Source organism: Halichoerus grypus, chromosome 4, assembly GCF_964656455.1.
Source record: "Halichoerus grypus chromosome 4, mHalGry1.hap1.1, whole genome shotgun sequence".
In the NCBI taxonomy this organism is placed as follows: Eukaryota; Metazoa; Chordata; class Mammalia; order Carnivora; family Phocidae; genus Halichoerus; species Halichoerus grypus.
In genome coordinates this window covers 165,251,198-165,272,599 of record NC_135715.1, presented here as the reverse complement: position 1 = coordinate 165,272,599, position 21,402 = coordinate 165,251,198, and the positions used below count along the sequence as shown (strand labels likewise).

At 39.2% G+C, this 21,402-nt stretch overlaps 1 protein-coding gene across 1 annotated transcript in view; it reads left to right on the top strand.

Annotated features, from left to right (window-relative positions):
- The window catches only part of DYTN (dystrotelin), a 48,477-nt gene that overhangs the window by 14,583 nt on the left and 12,492 nt on the right, over positions 1–21,402 (top strand). Inside the window, exons 7-9 of the mRNA XM_036107954.2 lie at positions 207–370; positions 4,645–4,756; positions 6,210–6,358. Coding sequence (XP_035963847.2) covers positions 207–370; positions 4,645–4,756; positions 6,210–6,358 — 425 coding nt within the window. The remainder of the gene's footprint in view (positions 1–206; positions 371–4,644; positions 4,757–6,209; positions 6,359–21,402) is intronic.

The window sequence follows — 21,402 nt, the reverse complement described above, 5'->3', positions numbered from 1 at the left end:
TGTGCTAACCAGTTCAAATGGCAGAACTGTTACTCTGCAGAGCATCCCAGACAATCTAATCTAACATACAGACTTGCCTCTGACTTTTCATGTGGCAAACTTCTTTGGCAGAAACAGCCAGAAAAGAAGATGAAATTACATTTTCCTCTACTCTAGAGACCAAAGTCATGCCTGGCCACACATCTGAGTGAGCCGTTGTTTTTCAGGTGTTGAGCCCAACAATCAAAGAAGAAAAATTCCTGTCTTGGTTACAGTCTGAGCCTCCCATCCTCCTGTGGCTCCCAACCTGCTACCAGTTATCTGCCACTGAAATGGTCACTCACCCTGTTCGATGTAGAATCTGCAGGAACTTTCCAATCACAGGACTGAGGTACAGTCACTCATCAATATTTCACAGATAATCGTTCTCCAAATGGGTCTAGGGGTGGAGCTGCATCTCTCCAGATTCTTTTGTGGTCCTCACACATCTGGAACTCAGTTGATATTTTGGGGTCAGTAATTTTATGCATGGGGGATCTTGGTTGACAATAAATTATATTTTATCTTCTATAATAATAGAATATTAAATTCTTTCATTGACACATGGTTTGATCAATAGGCACTTTGGTTCCTCTAAGAGGAAAATGTTTTTTCTTTTGTTACAAAAAAAAAACCCCAAATATTTTAGAATCATTCTTAAGAATTACAGTAATAATAATAGTTTATTAAGTGTTAAGTGTTAGGCTGAGTGGTTCACATGGATCATTTCATTTAAGGACTTGTTATAACCTCTATAAAAGGTGGTATTATTATCCCCAATTTGCAGAGAAGCTAAATAACTTGCACACGGTCAGCAAGTAGACGCGGGCAGCCTGAATCCCCAGTCCCTGCTCGGCAACCATGGTGCTGTGCTGCCTCCCAGTGTAGACAACTGGCAACAGGGTCTTAGGATCCAAAGGAATAATCAGGTTTTGTGGGGGCAGCTCACACCAGATCTTCACTCTGCTTAGAGGAAAGGGCAGATTTGGAAGCTAGGTTTGGACGTGGGAGATTCAGATCTTTCCATAGCTTTGAGGACAGTCAGAACCCACCTTAGGAAAAGGGTGTTGTTTATCTCTTATAAATAAAACAGGACAGAAGTGAAATTAAAGTCATTAAAGACTTGGGGAGGTGGGGCGCCTGGGTGGCTCAGTCAGCCTTTGGCTCAGCCTTCGCTCAGGTCATGATCCCAGGGTCCTGGGATCGAGCCCCACATTGGGCTCCCTGCTCAGCAGGAAGCCTGCTTCTCCCTCTCCCACTCCCCCCTGCTTGTGTTCCTTTTCTCGCTGTGTCTCTCTCTGTCAAATAAATAAATAAAATCTTAAAAAAAAAAAAGAAAAAAGACTTGGGGAGGAAAGAAGGAAGCTGGTAGGTCAAGGCCAGGCACAGGGATGCCCTTATCATGGTGAATGAATGCAGGTAGGGGCTGAAGGTGTAGTAGGACTGAATTGCTGGGACAACTGGGTTGCTAAAAACAAGTCAAAGAAGGGGGTGCCCAGAAGGGGAAGAGTGAGGACTTGGGGAGTCTGTTCCTCTTCTCATCCTATACTTTCAGATCTTAACTAACCCAGAGGGTAAACATGCTCCCCGTGGATATAAAATACATCTTCTGGGTCCAGTAATAAGCTGGAAGATTTTAATTTTGCTGAGAAAATGAAGTGGGTTTGCAGAGAATTCTGAGGACATGGTGACATTTCATTCATGAAAAACTCTTTGCAAATAACTGTCCTAACAATAAAACATAAGTGGAAAGGACCTTTGGAAACCAAGCAAACCGAACCAAAGAAATCTCCACACTACAATGAAGAATAAACTCTTTTTATATTAGACAGTGGAGGAACATGAATATGATTTGTCATGTTATATGCATGTTACAGTCATTTAACCAATAAACAAGTACTAATTGAGTAGTTACTACAGGCCCTGCACTGCACCAGGTACAGAATTCACTTTGCAATTATATGAAACACAACTTTTACATTGAAATATTTTTTCCAAAATTATTATGTATAACATAAAGCAGATATTATTATTCCTATTTTATAAAGGAGTCTCAAAGAGCTTGAACGACTCGGGTCACGCCAAGGCAGAGGGCAAGAAGTGCCATTCTTTACATTTCAGGTTACGTCCCTTTCTATTGAGAATGAAACTCACCTTCCTCTTAGAAATGCCTCCCTGCAAACCATCTTTCCTCCTAGATGCCCAAGGCAATGTACAGTTCTCATATATGCAGGCAGCTGGGTGACCTGCACAAGGCCATTAACCTCTCTGGACCTCGGTTTCTTTATAAGTAAAATAAGGAGAGCTGAGTCCATTGGAGTGCTAGGCTTCTTTTAGCTGTAACCTTCTGAGTCTATTAGAAATTGTTTGAATTTATTATAGTCCTAACCTTAAACTTGTGTTTTTGGCTCTCATAAACTCCAGCAATAGCCTCAAGGCTTTAAGTTTTAGTGAGATTAATAAAGTCATTTTAGAGCAGAAGTGTTTGCAGACCTGGAGGTAACAGGAAGAAGGCAAAGACTTAACCTTCTAAAATAAGAGAAAGGGCAAAGACCAGAGACTCTTCCTAAGCCAGTGTTATATTTCAGCGGGACGCGTCACATTTATGCTCTCTAATAACCATGTAAGATTGAGAAAAAAAAACAAACTCGATTCTCTCTTGGTAAAGACATCAACAGACCGATCTCATTATTCACACTACACCTTTCCTCGTATACCTGTAGGTAGTTTCTGAGCATAAAGGAATTAATGAAAAGTTAGGGTCAGTGTATTGTCGATAATGCAGCCAGTACTTATAAATAATCTTTATTAAAAATATTGTGTTATACATTTCTTGCAAACAGCAATTGTCTTCCCAATTATGCATGTTGAATAATTTTCAAAGCTTTGTAAAACTTTGCAAAGCCAAGAAGGCAGGGTTTATTAGTCCCATTTTCCTTGTGAATAAACTAAGTCATTCATTTAACTTCATTTAACTAATGGTCATCGAAAACCTGCAGTGTTAACTTGGTAACTTCCAAACATCTGAGCTTAAGTTCCCACTTCAAGGTCACTAGTAATGGTGGTGTATGCATTCCAACTCAAGCCTCGGGCACTGGTGGTCTATTCCAGTGGTTAAAATAGCTAGTTCTCCATTCAGGTGGTATCCCTGGGCTCAAAGCCTACTTCTACCGCTGACAAAGAAGTTGTGTAACTTGGTGCAAGTTGCTTAAAATCTGATTGATTCAGTTTCTTCATCTGGAAAAATGATAAAATCATAAGAACGCCTTACCTTAAAGGGCTTTCATGGCAATGAATCACGCGTCAACACATGTACATTGCCTGCCCTTTAGTAAGTGTTCCAAAACATTAGCTACTATTCTAGCCATTTGATACTATTTATTAATATCCTACCATGGAACTAGGTGTTGGGGTAACAGCAGTGAACAAGGGCAGCTGACGGTTGATCTCACAGACCTTAACATTCTCTTGCTCTGCCATCCAGCCTCAGGGGCATTCCAAGTTTTGATTCTTCTGTTCTTTAGAATAATCAGCAGGTCTGATAGATGTGATGTGCTCCAAATCCTCCTTCTTGGCTCTAGCCTCCTTCCCTCACTCTTTTTTCTCTCTAGGATTTCGTCCTCATTGGTCTCCAGCGCAAAGGCACACTTTCTCCATGAAAACTTTTCAGAAGCCCACAGGGGTCTCCCCCTCTCTCCTTCCTGCAGTACTTGCCTTCCAATGCCTCATACTTGGTGCATAATTACGTATTGCTTAACTTTGCTAGTTAGTACTGCAAGCTTCCCTATCCTCTTTCTGCAGCAAGACATGAAATTTGAAGAGCACAGGGATCTGGTATCACCATGTTTTCCCTGAGTGTTACAAGACACCCCTCCTTCCCACAGTGTCTCAAGATAACCTCCTCACCTGTTCCCACCGGAGACTTAAGGATGCAACTGTTCGTGTAAGAAGGACTGCAATGTTGATGTGTTAAGAAACTTGGATGCGGGGGGTCCTTCCCCAAACTCTGGCTGGAAGACCTAGCCCTCCTCCACTGCATTTCTTTCCTACAGAGTTCTAAAAAATCACAGAAGTTTATTTCAAATTCTTTGTCTACAATTTCATTTTCCCCAATACCATGCAATAATGCAGGTCTAGTATTATCAGATCTTGACAATTTTCAAGAGAAGTCAAGTCAGAATTTACTGAAAAATCTCCCAGTTTATTTTATTTTTTAAGTTGGCAACTAAATTCAAAATGTTTGAATGCATTGTGCCACCACAGAAAATGTGGCCACAGACTTAGGGGTCTATCCCAAGGCTCATTGTACACAGTACCCTGCGTAGGCAACGTGCTTGATATATTCGTGAGGGCATGAATCAGACTTCCACATTAGAGTGTGTTGGGTGAAACTATGTTAATATAATGCCATATTATAAAAAGTACCACCAAAAGAAGATTTCTTTGAATAAATTAAACATGTTAGAGTCATTTAACATCCCTACAAAGTTTGGGAGAAATTTTACACTTCCTTAAGAGCTTAGACGTCTCCTGTATGTTTTGGGGTACTCATTCTGCACCTGACTATTATTTTCTCTGCTCACGGGCTGGTTGTGACATTAGCCACACTTCCGCTGTTATTGGCAGATACCGCTGTCTGAAGTGTCTCAACTTTGACCTCTGCCAGGCGTGCTTCTTTGCTGGGCTTCGCGGCGGGTCTCCCCAGAAGGTCCATCCTGAGATGGAGCGCTGCGTCCAGGTAACATCTAACCCACCGCACCAATGATTCGTGAATCCAATCAGTGCCAGCTGCAGCAGCTAAAGAACTTTCCCTGCAGTAAGACCACAGATTCTGCTCCTTTCATTCCCGATAATATTTAAGACTGAGGAAATAGCAAACTCCACCTTAAATATCTCTCAATATCCATATGCTTTCTCTACATCATAGATTTTAATAAAACCTTTTGGGACATGAAAAGACCAAACAGCGTTCAGTCTGAAGGCACTGGTCCCATACTATATAGCAGAAAATATCTGAGGAATAAAAGGGGAGAAGCATTGGAAGTGGGTACGGATTCAAAGAAAAGGCTTTGGTTTGGTAAAAATGAGGAAATCGGGTTTCTGGTTACTAGTGCCTTTTGGGAAAACTTTTCTCTTTTCACCTGTCTTTTCCTGAGATTCCATTTTTTCTTTGGGAAAAATGAAAGGGAAAGATTACTATCTGCATTTTGACAGAAAGAATAGAAAACTAAGACTTCACAGCTGCCTTTCAAATGTTCTTTAGGAAAATTCTAAATACTCAGCAAGAGAATTCAGATCTTTTGAAGGAAAAAGAGAAATCAGATAGTCAATTTTAAGCAAAGAGCATTTTCATTTTTTCTTATCACTAAGTTCCTATGACTCAGTTTCTCCATAGAGATGGTATCACCCTCAAACAGGGCAGTAGTGAAGGATGTTGGTTAGCTAGCCCTACCAAGGACAGCTTTCCCTCGTTCTCTCTTTAACATGAATGGTCCACAAAAGTCAATGCTTGGAGTGTGCCAAAGAATCCCCAGTGGGCATTGTTTTACTAAACTTAAATAACCCAGATGCTCAGGTTCATTGGCCCATCAGCTCCCTGTTTTAAAAACCTGGGGAGGAATAGGGCTTATTGATGTTAGACTGACACCGTGTGGTCACTTTGTTATTACACTTTAGATTTCAAGGGCTGAAAATCTTTTAATAAGACATCTCATTCTTTTGTTCCTTTTGGCAAAGGTTCTTAATGTGGGGTTGATGGGTGAACTTCAGGTGGTCTGTGAATCCACTGAAATTTTATACAGAATTAAATATATGGGCATTTTTCTGGAGATAAATCCACAAGTGATCATCCAGTTCTGAAGAGAATCCGCACCCCAAATGTTAGCAGCCCTAGACTTAGCCCTGTTCCGTACCCCTTCTCACTTTAGAATTCCACGTTCGTGGATCGCACTCAGGAAGAGGGGTTAATGTGTAAGGTGAGTGGTATTTAATTTGGTAACTTACACTTTGTGGACAAGCAGAGAGGATGGGAAGACATTCAGGTACTAAGGAAGGAAAACGATTTTTCTAAGGACATAAAAGTGAGTGAAGTAATACCAGAAACTTTCATGGTGGCCAGTTTGCCCAAATGAGGAAAAAAGACCCGTTTAGTGGGATAAGACTCTCCTTTTTACTGGTGGCCATTCCGGCAGATGTCAGCAAAGGAGAATACCAAATGCCTCGTCAGGACCCTCAGAAACCACCTGCTCCAAGGGCACAGTAGGAAAAAAGAAACTTCAAGAAGGCAGTGGCTGCTGGACCAGGTGACTCCAAAGGAGCTGGCTAACAAAGCACAGGCCAGGTGAGTGTGAGTGACAGTCCTGCAGAGTGACAGCCCAGGGCCCTGGTGCTGATGATGCAGCCAGCCCCCTGTACACAGGCAGAAGCTTTCGTGATGCTGATCGGAAAGAAGGCAGGAGGCGGGGCTGGCCCAGGGCTGAAGATGCACTTCCCCCCGAGAAATGAGTTTTAATTTTCAAATAGAATAAGAGGCAAAAATACTTCTAAACGGCCCATCTCATCATTTAGAATTATTCCAGCTAAAGCATCAAACACAGAAGACTTTTAATATTAACGTATTCAAATGACTTTGCTTTATATCCCTAGTTTTTTTTATATCTTTAGTTTCTGTTGGTTTGCTTTTGAAAGCCTAATTTAGAATGAATACTTTATTTTTATTAAAAAAGGAAAAGAAAGACACTCAGAATCCCATCACTCACAGATGAGTGTTAGTCACGTTAGTATTACCAAAAATGGAATTATGCAGTAGACACAATATTTCATTCTTCTTTTCTTTTCTAAATGGAGGGTGTTTCCCATGCCATTAGTTTCCAAAATATTATTTTTAATGACCTCACTCATCCTTATAAGGAAGTATCATAATATACAAGCAATCCTTTATATCATTGAACATTTTGGTTATTTTTAAAATTTGCCCCCTGAAATTCTGTAGTCAGCATCCCTATACATGCATATTCCTATAGTTTTAATATTTTACTAAGATAAATTTACTTCAATAAAATCATTGGATAAAAAGTTGTGAACTTTGTTAACTCTCAAAATTCAGAACACCAAATTGTGCTCCACAGGGTTAACCCAAAACACACCCCAGCACCACTGGTATATGAGGTCACCCATCACTTACCTAAAGATCACCAGCCTAAAGATATCTTTGTGATGGGGGCACTTGGCTGGCTCCGTCAGTGGAGCATGCAACTCTTGATCTTGTGGATTGTGAGTTCGAGCCCCACATTAGGTGTAGAGATTACTTAAAAATAAAATCTTCTCTACAAAAGTCTTTGTGATGTTAATTTTGGAAATAACCACTTCTTCAAAATTTAAAATTGTAGAAAATAAAGCAAAGAGATACTGTTTCTGTGGGCTTATGATCATCAAATTTTGGGGAGGAAAAAGCTCCAGAATTATTAATTCACTCCCATTTTATCTACTGAGAGTAGAAGAGATCAATTTAAATCAGAATGATATTCAGATACATACTAATTTCTTTTGTAATTTCTAATCTTTCCTCAGACACCCACCAGCATATTTCTATCTCAATCCCAGACCTTATTTTTAGGGTCATTTTGTCACTTCCCAATCTAGATATGTTTTTATAGCTCTTTAAAAGAAAAAGTATATGTTGACATTATGATTAGGTGCCTTTTATTATGCCTATATCACATTTACCTAGCAGGTTGTTATCAATATGTCTTTAAAGTTACAGAATATGAGTATCATCTTGATGTATATCTTTAATATAGTACAAGGAATTTAAAAATAAGAACAAAAATATCAGGTACCAATTCATCTGTCTTCTTCCAGACAGATCTCACCTTTCCCTAGCAAAGGAACAATACAATGTGTCAACTAGTCATCTGGATTTATTGAATACTTGAGATCTTGTCTAAATTCCTACATTCTCATACTTAAAATGCAAAGATCCATACTCTTAATTTGATTTCTTTTGGCTGCTGAAGCCAGACTGATGTTTTAAAAGTACAAATATGATGGCATCCCTCATGTGCCCACCTCCCCCAAACTCCCATGCCTTAAATCCCTCCATTATCTCCCCATTGTTTTTAAGCTAAAAACTAGAAGTCATAATGACTTAGAAAAGTTCTGCATATTTTGGGGCCCCCTGAAACCTCTCCAGTTTCATCTCCCCAGCCCCACATCATCTGTGATCCAGCCCCTCATTCCTTCCCCCTCCCCACAAGACTAAGCCAGATTCTCCCCTCTTAAGACTTAAACCTTTACTTTGAGGAAGTAACCCTAGCCCACCTAACTGCATGGCTTGAGCCTCACTCCTAAAGACCTATAAAGGGGGAGCACCTGGGTGGCTCAGTAGGGTAAGCTTCCGACTCTTGGTTTTGGCTCAGGTCACAATCTCAGGGTCATGGGAGAGAGCCCTGCATCAGGCTCCACACTGGGCATAGAGACTGCTCAAGATTCTCTCTCTCTCCCTCTCCCTTTGCCCCTCCCCCCTTCGCATGCACGCGCTCTCTCTCTCTCTCTCTCTCAAAAAAAAAAAAAATAATAATAATAAAGACCCACAGAGGTCTTTGCTCAAATGCCATCTCATCCACGCGGCCATGCCTGACTACTTACTCAACATTTCAGCCCCTGTCCCCACTCTGGCACTCCCAATCCTCCTCCCTTGCTTTATTTTTCTTCAGAGCATTTCATCAGCACCTGACACCCTATATATTTTACTTTTATTTTTTGTTTGTTTACTATAATGTAAGCTCAGGGGTGAGGGTGGAGAACCTTTTATTGTTTCCAGCTGTATTTCCAGAATCTATAAAAATGTCTAAATTTGATAAATGCTCAATAAATGTTTATTGAATGATTGGCCAATGGACTGAATAATACAATGATGGATGTGTGATGAAGGGATTGATGGAGGTAATAAGGTAGGTCATGAACTCTTTTAGAATGGAGCATGGGAAAGTGTCAAAGGAGGGATTACACAGTGTTGGGAGAAGGTAGTGAAATTCGATTGAGAATTTCAGTCCTCAGTCAAATGTGTGGCCTTGGGGAAGTCACTTCATGTTTCTGTGACTCAGTTTCTTCACATGAAAATAAAGAGAACCTGTCCTTCCTTCTCCCAGAGTAGTATCAGTAAAGATAAGAGGAGGAAAGGAAATTGCAAGTGCTATGCAAAGCTAAAGGTTTTTTAAATGTCAATGTGTTCTACTCTGTCCACCTGAGTACAACAGTGTTCCCCAAAGTAAAATTCTTATGTAATAATTTTCAATTTCACCTAGATATTAATGAGTTCAGAAATTCTGATTAGTGTCCGATCTAGGAGAAAGGATTGTGGAACATTATTTTTTAACAATGTGGAAGAGGCAAAAACACATCCCTAATATCTACTAAGTTGACACATTAGTACTGACCATCTTCTAAGAGATTCATGATTTTGCCAAGTGATGATACTAAATTCATTCACTGATTCAGCAAATATTCTGCAAGGTAATAAGCCTCCTCCTTTTAATGTGGATTCACTCACTTTACATATAATGGTTTACACTGAGAACATTTTCACTTACAAAAAACATGAAAGTCAGGTGCCAATTATCACCACCTTTATTAAATATTCTGGGAAGTTCTTGCAAATATAATAAAGAAAATTAAAGCAGTGAAACAGACAAAATTACTTTCATTTGCAACTAACATGATTGTAAATAACCAAGAAAGCTCAAGTAGCTCTAGCAAAAACTACTAGAATTAATAGGCTTTGAGTGGTGGGAAATAAAATACATACTCACAAATTAGTAGGTCTTCACTATGATAGCAATAGCTATCAGTCCTCAGTCAAGTGTGTGGTATCACTCAGTCAAGCAATAGCAATAGCTAATTTTTACAGTACCTGTAAAAATTATTTTAAAGAGAAACTTGGGGAAAAAAGCTTAGCAAAAAGGATACAAAAGCCACATTAAAAAAACTATATTTCAGAATACAGAAAATAAGACCTGAACGAAAGGAGAAACATACCAAATTCCTGAAAGAAAAGACTCTACCGTAAGAATTTTCCATGTTCCAAAAATTAACACAGTTGATCCTCATTATTCACAGATTCCATATTTATGAATGCACTTACTCATGGTAATTTATTAATAAATTTATTTATTTATAATAAGTAAAATTTATTTATTTATTTATAACCCTAAAATCAATACTTGTGATGTTTTCCTGGTCATCTGCAGACAGGCACAGAGTGGCAAAAAATTTGAACTGCCTGATGCACAGCTGAGGTCAAGAGTCACTCTGCCTTCTTGTTTCAACTCTCATACCATAAACATGTCCTTTCACATTTTTGTGCTTTTCAATGGTGATTTTACTATTGCAAATTGCCCCCAAACATCGTGCTGAAATGTTGTCTGCTGTTGCTAAGCACAGGAAGGCTATGATGTGCCTTAACAAGAAAAGACGTATGTTAAATAACCTTTGTTCAGGCATAAGTTATAGTGCTGTTGACCATAAGTTCCATGTGAATGAGTTGACAATATGTATTAAATAAGGTGTCCATATACAAGACACACATAAAACAAAGTTATATATTGATTGGATGACAAAAACGATCTGACCAGAGACTAGCAAGGACCTAACCCTGTATTTCCCATTGGAGCAATGGGTCAATTTTCCCTAATTCATTGTTAACGGTGACTATGTAGAGAATAATGGCCATCAATAATGAGAACCAACTGTATTTAAACTAAGTGCATTTCCAAATAGAATCATTTTCTTTAAATAGGATAAAATGATTTTGAAGACATTTTTGGAATAATAAATTGTACAAGAATATTTAAAATTATGAAATCGAAGAATAATGGGAAGGAAAGTTCTTCAACAGATGTTAAAATTTACTATAGACCACTAGGACCAAATAGTATTTATATAAAAAAGGAATGGGGGGCACCTGAGTAGCTCAATTGGTTTAGCATCTGACTTTTGATTACAGCTCGGTTCATGATCTTGGGGCCATGGGATCAAGCCCCGCATCTGGCTCTGGGCTGAACATGGAACCTGCTTGAGATTCTCTCTCTCCCTCTCCCTCTGCCCCTCCCTGCTTGCTCTCTCTCTAAAAAAAATGGAATGGACATGTAGATATGAGGACAAGAATACAAAATTTAATGATTGATCTAAGCATAAATGGAAACCCAACATATGATAAAGTGGTGTTTTGATTCACCAAAAAAAGGATACATAATTGGCTATCCAACTGAAAGAAAACAAACTGGCCCTTATTTCACCCCATAAACTAAGTTCCAAATTGTTTGAAATTTTAATGTAAAAACGGTTTAAAAATAGTAAACCTGGGGTTGGAAGAGATCTTCCTAAGCAAGACAGAAAAACAAGGAATCGTGAAGTAATAATACACAGATATATATGATAACATGCATTTTCCTGTGGTAAACGATATAAAGAAAATCAAAAGATAAACCTGAAACTTAGAAAAATATTTTCTCTAATAAAACAAACTACATTATAGAAAGGCCCCTGTATATTGATAAGAAAAACTCAAAAAGAAGGAGGAGGGCAAAATGAGGAAGAAGAGAATGAGGAAGAGAGTGAGGAGAAAAATACACTAAATACATAAATAGGCAACCACAGAAGACATATTTCAAATGACCATTAAACACACAAAAATGTTCTCAACCTCACTAGTGGTTAGAAAATGGCAAATTAAAGGAGTAATGAGCTATCATCCTTTTATGTATCAGAATGGCAGAGATTAAAGGAATAACAACATCCAGTGCTGGTGAATATGGAAGAGAACAGATGTTCTTGAAATTTAATAGGAGTACAAGTAGCTATAGACGTTTCAGAAAATAATCTGAACAATATTCATTCATTTATTCATTCAATTAATCTTTAGCCAACACTTTTCTAGGCACTTGGGATATGTCAGGGACAATGGGACAAAGATCTCTGCCTTCATAGAGCTTTCATTCTAGTGGGGAGACCAGACAATGAAAAATAAGCATATAATTGAGTTATATAGTACATTAGAAGTTATAAATACTAAAGTAAAAGAAAAAAGAAGAACCAGGTAAGAGGTATCAAGATTTAGAGGAAGAATTGACAGCAAATTTATTTATATGGGGTGGTCATAGTGGACCTCTGTGAGATGTAACATTTGAACAATGCCTTGAAGGAGGTGAGGGATGAAGTCATACAGGTATCTGAGAAAAGCCTGCTGCAAATTGAGGAGACAAGCAGTTCAAAGTGGGAGTATGCTTGGCATACTGGCAGAAGCCAGTGTGGCAGAGTGCAACAAAGAGGAGATGCTGAGAATAGTCTAGAGGGAAGGCAGGCGTGGGGGCAAGAGTAGAAGCACGGTCACATAATAACTTTCTAAATGTTCTTCTAGTGTTTCTATTTTGAATGTTGAGTTTAAATTTCAATCCATTTGGAATTCATTTTAGCAAGGGCCTGGCTTTGCTTTCTTTCGGATGCATAGCCAATTATGCTATCTTTTCCCCACTTATTTAAAATACCAACTTTGTCACATATTAGATTTCCTTGTATACTTGGATCAATTAAGATAATTTATATTCTCATCCTCAGATCTATGGGTCAATTCTTGTATCTATACTAATCTATATGGTCATAGTGGTGTTATAGTAAGTAGAAGGAGAAAGCAGTTGTCATCTGAAATGGGGAGACTGTAGGTGGAGCAGGTTTGGGAGGAACAATCAGAGTTCAGTTTGGGATATGTTAAGATGAAGATATCTCAGACATCACATGGAGATGTTGAATAGGCCATTCCCCATTCATGGCTGGAATTTGGGGGAAGGTCTCCTAGAGGTACAAATTTGGGATTTGTTGACAGAGATAGTTGTTGACTCTTCAAGCCATGAGATTGTATGAGATCACCAAGGAGAGTGTAGACAGGAAAGAGAGGAGAATAGAGGATTGAGTCCTACAGCAGTCCACACTACAAAGTTGGAGAGCAGAAGAAGAGCCAGCAGGGGAGACAAGAAAGATGAAAGTTCTGGGAGGAAAACCAAGAAAATGAGGGATCGTGGAAGGTAGGTAAATAAAGTGTTTTAAGGAGGAGGGCGTGGTCTACTCTGTCAAATGCTGTTGCTAGGGCAAGTAAGAATTGGCCTTTGGATTTTGCAGTGAGGGAATCATTGATGACCTCAAAAAGAGCAGGGTAGGACGGCGGTAGTAGAAAAAAAAATCAGACTAGTGGTTTAAGAGATAATGGGAGCTGAGGAATTGAAGATACCAAATACAATTCTTTCCAGGATTTGTTACAGTAGAGGGAGCAAAGAGATAGTGTAGGTGGCAGCGTACCCGACATGAAGAGAATGTTTTGTTATGATAGGAAAAGTAACAGCATGTTTGAGTACTGAAGGGGATGGTCCTATGGGAATGAAAGCACCACTACATAGTAAATAAGGACACACATGATAGCACTGGAGGGGTGGGGAAATAAACCAGAAAGAACCTAAGGGTCCACTGGTAGAAAAATGGTGGAACACACATGATACAGGCAAACAACAGAATATAATGAATCCACTTAAATGAACAAATTTAAGCACCTATCTATGATACTAGAGGGCATTCATCATCATCCGTTAGCAAAAAGGGCAAGTGGCAGAGTAGTGTGCATAAAATGTCATTTTTGTTCCAAAAACAAATTCAATATATGTTTGATGTTTGTATGAGTACAGAAAACGGTATGGAACAACCCAAAGGTATCAAAATGATCTCACACAGGGGAGGAAGAGAGTGCATCACTCAAAGTTGTGTGGCAAAGAAGTTAGGGGTTATCCCCAAATGCCCCACTGCTTAAACACATAATTAAGTGTACCACACAGTAATCACTTCTCACCCTGTGCGCTCATCACGTTCTGTAGAAATAAGATCACATTATGTCAATAACAATCGTATGTTCATCTGTTCATTAAATGTGAAGTCTCTGCAAGTGGGGAGTTCTCTGCTTTGATTTTTCATCTTTTATCTGCAATAACTCAAGATGGTGAGATGCTTTAAAATAGTTTTTGAATAAAGGAATGAAACTAAATGGAAATGTATAAAATGGAATATGCCTGACCTTAAACCAATTGCTCTATTCTATGTTCTTTCCAATATGACACAATAATTATGCACACACCTGTGCTCGGAACCCCTAGTATCTGACCTGAACAGAATGACCTGGGGGATTTTGTGCATTCGTCCCTAAATTTCTTTGCATTCTCATTTCTAGATTGTCAAGAAGGAGGGCAGGAAATAGAATCCCCATTTCCATTATTGGCTGATTGTTCTCTACCTAAGTAGTTGTATGGGAAAAAGCACAGGGAAAAAAAAAAAGTCATGCTACTTTAATGCTATTTTGAATATCAAATTTAATATCTGATTTAACATTTTCCAAAAAGAATTTCCTCAATGTCATACCCGATAATTAAATATTATTACATTGTCGGGCGCCTGGATGGCTCAGTTGGTTAAGCGACTGCCTTCGGCTCAGGTCATGATCCTGGAGTCCTGGGATCGAGTCCCGCATCGGGCTCCCTGCTCGGCAGGGAATCTGCTTCTCCCTCTGACCCTCCCGACCCTCACCCCTCTCATGTGCTCTCTCTCTCAGTCTCTCTCTCTCAAATAAATAAATAAAATCTTTAAAAAAAAATTATTACATTGTCTTATAAAACTCTGCTTTACAGCAGGATTTCTATTCAGTACAGTAGCCCTGAAGTACCAATATATGGAAGTCGGACTAGACCAGTGGAAATAGCCATAGAGGCTTCCAAACAAGTATCTCCAACGGTATCTTGGGCTCAGCGAACTGATAGGAGCAGCCCACATCATCAGGTGAGTCCAAAAGGGAAAGGAACCAATGCGTAGTCAATCTGGGCCCCTTTGTAAGGATGCAGTGAGAATCAGTGTGGTGTGCGGAATATTTTCAAGATGTTAATGCAATCAAAGAAAATATTGTTTAAAATAATTTTTTATCTCTAATCATAACATGTCACATATTATTACAGAAAATTTGGAAAAGCCAGCAAAGAGCAAAGAACAAAATTATAATTACAAACCATGATATAACGATGATTTTAATATTTTTATTAAGTTTTTTCTTTTAATTCCAGTATAGTTAGCATACAGAGTTATATTAGTTTCCGGTGTTGAATCACAACATAGTGATTCAACAGTTCTATACGTTACTCAGTGCCCATCATGACAAATGTACTCTTTACTAATATTAATATTTTAATATTAATATGTTAATATTTTGGTGTACTTCTTTCCCTGCAAATACTTTTGATATAGTTCACGTCATACTGCAGAATGTATTGTTGATATAGTTTTGTGTCAGTGTAAGTTTTATTGTGAGCATTTCCCATTGCCATTACAATTCTTCAGACACATTGTTGTGCAATTTCTATTTAAACAGATGTAACATTATTTATTTAATGCCTCTTCTGTTGTTGGGTATTCGAATTATTTCCAATTTTTGCTAAAATTTAAAATTTTACTATTGAAATCCTTGTACATTATTCTTTGTATGTGATTCCCCAAATAGTTCGGTAAGCTATATTTCTTTAAGTGTCATCACTAGAATGAGAAGTGGGAATATTTTTAAGACTCTTCATACTTACTGCAAAATTACTGTTTAGAAAGGATACACCAAACTGGCTCCCAGTGAATTCAAGTAACTATCTCTCTTGATCCTTATTACTGCTACTTGTAACTTGTTACTGTCACCAAATTTTGAATTTTGTTACTTTTATGAGCAGAATATATTTTATTTGCCTTAATGTCCATTTCTTCTTCATTTAGAAGGCAATTGTATTTGCTCTTCTGTCAGTGTCCTCTGCCCAGTTTTACCGATGCATCAGTTTGTTTTGTTAATGTATTTGAACTTTTAAAACTTTAGCTATGGGAAACCTTTCTTCATGGTTATTTCCTTTTAGTCTAATTTATAATGTGACTTGCTATATAGACATTTTTAATTCCTATGAAAACATTATTAACCTTTTCCTTTCTGACTTCTTACACAGTTTTACGCTTGGAAAATGTTCTGCCTTAAAAAAAATCAAATTAGCCTTCAGCTGTATTGCTGTAACATGGATTGACTTTTTTTTTTTTTTTTTGTATTAATGTGGCTTGATTATTTTGGACATTTAACGTTTAAGTCTACCTGGCTTTTATTTTGATGCATGTTAGAAGGTGAGGTTATTACCCTACTCCTACCTTTTTCAATTTTTCAGGCAAGCCCCAGTAAAATCAGAACTTGGACATATGGCCCAGTCCTTCCCTCACTTCCCCAGGCAGAAGCAGAATTGAAGCGATGTTTGTTTTTTTTTTTAAGATTTTATTTATTTGACAGACAACGAGAGCAGGAACACAAGCAGGGGGAGTGGGAGAGGGAGAAGCAGGCTTCCCGCGAAGCGGGGAGCCCTATGCGGGTCTCGATTCCAGGATCCTGGGACCATGACCTGAGCTGAAGGCAGACGCTTAACGACTGAGCCACCCAGGCGCCCCTGAAGCAATGTTTAATCTGTGTGGCTGGGGTGGGATGGTGGATAGGAGGGTCTAGGGCTCCCTCTTCTGGTGTCTTGCTGACACATTGTTATTTTGATTTTTTTAAGTGTTAGCTATTATTAAACAATTATTCTTCTAGAAGAACTTTAAAATCATTTCTAAGATGCCAAGTTAATCTTACTAGTATTTTGGTTTGATTTGCATTAAACCTCTATTTCGAGGTGCAAATATCTGTCAGTAAGGGCTGTATGTGGCTTACTTCTTAACAGTCTAGTTTTCTCACTGAGGGCACCTGGCTCTTTTATGCGTATTGTTCTTATTTTGAATAAAGACCTTTCCCATTGCACCTTTTTCTTAATTACTGATGATGGTCTATTGGAAAGTTGTGGATTTTTGAATAGTTTTCTTATAAAGAGAAACCCGTCTGAACTCTTTTAATAATTTCAAATACTAGTTTAGTTTGACTCTCTTTCTTCTAACTAAACAATCATGCAGTCTGGAGGGAAAAAGGTATTTTGGTCTCTTTCTTTCCAATATTTAAGTCTCTCATGTCTACTGCATGTCTTCATTCCTGAGAGAATCCAGATCTTCCAGAACAATACTGAATAATGCAAGAGAAGACGGGTCAGCTTCTTTTACTTTAAATGGGAGGAGATTTAATGAGGGCATTTCTCTCACACTTTTCCATTAAATATGATGGTGTTAGTTGTTGGGTTGAAATTCCTTTTAATTTGACGGAAGTAATTTTCTTTTTCTATTCCTTTTACGTTTTTTTGTGGAAATAGGCAATCAGAAGTGATTTTGAATTTATTTATTTTCAATCTCTTTTTTAGCCTCATTTGAAATGATCTCATGTTTTCTCTCATTGGGAGTACAGCACCAGTAGTCCCTGAGAGTCAACATTCCTGGCATTGCTGAAACCAACAGCTATATTTGTTCGTAGTGGATCACTCTTTAAATACAACTTAAATTTGCTTCGCTTATTTTTTATTTAGAATCTCAACATTTATGAGTCAAAATAGCCTCTCTTTCTGTCTCTCTCTCTCTCTCAACACTGTCTTGTCAGTTTTGAGCATTTTTAGCTGCTACTCATTTTTCATTTTCTCTTGTGTTTGAAGCAATTTATCTAAGACAAGAACTATTTATTTTTTTAAAAGATTTATTTATTTGAGAGAGCGTGCAAGCAGGGGGAGGGGCAGAGGGAGAGGGAGAGAGAGAATCCACAAGCAGACTCTCCACCCAGCACAGAGTCCAAAGCAGGGCTCAATCCCATGACCCTGAGATCATGACCTGAGCCAAAATGAAGAGTCGCACAACCATCTGAGCCACCCAGGTGCCCCAGAACTATTTATTTCTTAACAATTGCCAGAATTTAAGAGTAAAACCCTAGGACACTGGAGCCTTTATAATATTTAGATAAATTTTTCCCTTTCTTCAAAACTAATCGTCTATTAATGCTTTCTTCAGTTAACTTTGATAATTTAATTTTCTTGAGAAAATTATTTCCACAAATTAGTTAAGTAAGGTATTTTAAACTTATCATTTTATTTTTCAAATCTTCACATTTCTACTCTAATTCAACTCAAATATGCTCAACTTTTACCCCAAAAGAATAAAGTCACATTTGTATCAGAAGGATCACATCAATATCTATTAAGAAAACCTATATTCTCAAAATACATAACTACTGGTCAGTCTTTGGCCTATTACATATCATCAATTGCATAGTTTTTCATGAAGAGCAGCATGTAGAAGGTTAATCTGATATTTGCAAGCGTGAAGTTCATTGTAAAAAAGTTCTTCAGTGAAAAACGGTGAATTAATGGTTACAGTGGTACATACAATTAATTATAATTTGTATTGTTCTCTGTGGCATGTTTTAGAAGACTCAATATTAACACTCTTAAGAAGACACAAAACTGACCCTCATTTACATGTAGCTGAACAACATGAATTTTCTCTTACCTGTTGCTCCCCAAAGTGGGCAAATCTCACCCCAACAGTACAAGTCCCCTTTGCAACCAGTCACCTGGATTGTCCACTTAGCAGACCAAGTTCAGCTTGTCAGTAGACTATTGCTAAGTCTACTTCCTAAAGGTAAGCTGCATTCAACTTTGATGTCTTTAAATTACTCCAGTGTCCATAGATACCAAGTCTCTGCCCTAAAATGTGCCCATATAACTTACTTACGGATAAAGATTCCTTCTGCCCATAGGGACCTTAGCATGGCAACTCAGTATCACACAATGTGATGCTATTCAAAAGTGGGGGGAGGAGGAAAACCAGTACAACCACACATAAGGAAAATGTCAGGAAATTTGGAAGGGAAGAGGTAAGAGAAAAACTTAACAAAAAAATCCCAATGGAATTTTTCCATCAAAGGAATTAGAAATGCCATCTTGGTTTTGTGCGCGCGCACGCGTGTGTGTGTGTGCGCGCGCGTGTGTGTGTGTGTTCTACGGTCTGCAAATACTTCATCATGTTTTCAGTCAGTTGTTTATTTGCCCTCCCGTGTGTGACTGCACCGGTAGCCATTCCCCCCAATCAGTGTAATTAGTACAATCTGATCCTAAGGAAGGTCTTCAAAATAGTATCTGTAATGCTTGTCAATCACCCAAGAAAAATTAAGGTTCCCGTGGAGCAGTGGTGCAGGGCAGAAGCGTCAGCAGAGGCTAGGTCCTGCGGACTCTCCCCACTCCCTCCTCCACCCCCTCACCCCCCCTCACCCCTCACCCCCCAACCCTCCCTAACCAGCGGCCCGTGAGCACGTTAACCCTCCGCGGCCAGAGGGGAGCCGCCGCAGGCCCCGCGCCGCAGACCTCGCACGCCCCCTCCTGGGCACCCGGCAGAGCGCGGCGCTTACACGTGTGGGGTCGCACTAAAAAGCTCCTCTAGCTCCTGCTTTGAATAAAAGAGGAAGAAGAGCCATTTTCACAATTCAACTTTTTTTCCGCTTTAACGTTTCTTCTTTCCGAAGGAGGAAATTTAACAGAGGTTCTGCTGTTTGGGTTTCTCTCCTTTACTTCACTCTCCTTTCATTCTCTCTCACGTCTTTTGTGTTTAGCATTGCTACAGCCTCTTATTCATGCTCTACATTGTTTCCTTTGATTAAAAAAAATTTCTTTTAGGGGCGCCTGGGTGGCTCAGTTGGTTAAGCGACTGCCTTTGGCTCAGGTCATGATCTCAGGGTCATGGGATGGAGCCCCGCATGGGGCTCCCTGCTCAGCGGGAAGCCTGCTTCTCCCTCTCCCACTCCCCCTGCTTGTGTTCCCTCTCTCACTGTCTCTCTCTCTGTCAAATAAATAAATAAATAAAAATCTTTCTGTTAAATAAATAAATAAATAAAAATCTTAAAAAAAATTTTTTTTTTAATTATACAGAAAGACCTGAATCTGTTTGCCTTATAAAAAGCTAAAATATTGCAGATAAAGGCAAAGTCGTTTTCAACCATAATTCCCAACCCAGGTCAGGTTCCTACTTCCCCAGAGATCATCTGTTTGGGGTAGAACTTCAAATTTGTTTGCGGTTTATCTATGCATTTTCAAATATGCGTGCGTGTGTGTGCGTGTGCGTGTGCGTGCGCAGAGCTAGTATCTATTAAATTTAAAACCTGAGAATCCTGCCCATGCATATATGCTCAAGGAGGCAGGTCCAGCTTGGTCCGCTGCAGCATTGCTTGTACTTTTGAAAAACTGGAAACAGCCTCACGTCGGTCAACTGAGAATGACTAACTAAACCATCGGCCCTTTTCTTGGATGAATCACGGTGGGCCCCTACGTGCTAACCTGAAATGCTTCTCAACTGCCAAACAACACATGCCACATGATAACATTGATATTAATAATATAAAGTTCACTGATCCAAAGCCTATGCGAGACATTGGAAGCTGAGCATTTGAGTGAAGAGGCAGATGGGTCCAGGTCACTCAGAGGGGCCACGGAGTACACACCAACCAGACAGTGTGACTTTATGTCTGTAGTTCAGCTCCTTCTTCTTGCCCTTCCCTCTTCCTTTTTCAGGCTGTTCCCATAGACCAATGTTCCCAAGGTGGCCAACCCCTCTTCAGATCCTTCTCAGGAAGGAGATGAGGCCACAGAGTGTAGCCACAGCTGCTTATAAATGTAGAGTAATGGAATCCAATCTCCCACCCAGACGTGTGGGAGCCAAGAGCCAGTACATGGTGCCCCAGAAGCTGGGCCAGGCTGGGTCAGGTCAGGACTTGCACTTGGGTGCCATTCAGGGAGCAGAATGTGATACAAAGAGAGGCAAGGTTTGGTGGGAAAGTCCTAAATGAGAGCTGCTGAGCTGATCACTATTAATGCAAAGAGCCTTGGTGAATTCAAAGAGAAGCCGTGACTCTCAGTACACATCCGTGTGGAAAGCAATGGAAAGATAAGAAAGTTTAAGTAGAAGGTGGCAGATAGAAGGGAAAGATTTCTTTCTTCTTCTTTTTTTTTAAAGATTTTATTTATTTATTTGAAAGAGAGAGAGAGATCACAAGCACGGGGAGGGGCAGAGGGAAAGAGAGAAGCAGACTCCCCACTGAGCAGGAAACCTGATATGGGACTCAATCCCAGGATCTTGGGATCATGATCTGAGCTAAAGGCAGACACTTAACTGACTGAGCCACCCAGGCACCCTAAAGGGAAAGATTTCTGGAGCCAAGGAGAAGAAAGTGATCCAGCTGCTTTTCGTAGATGCTTTTGGGGAAGGAGGTTTTCTGGGCAGGAACCTAACTTAGGCAAAAGACTACTCTAATGGATTTTTAAAATCTAAAGATCTTGTTTATGTTGAAATCCTTTAAAGAAAAGCATCATGTAAAAATGAGATCATGAAACTGCACTG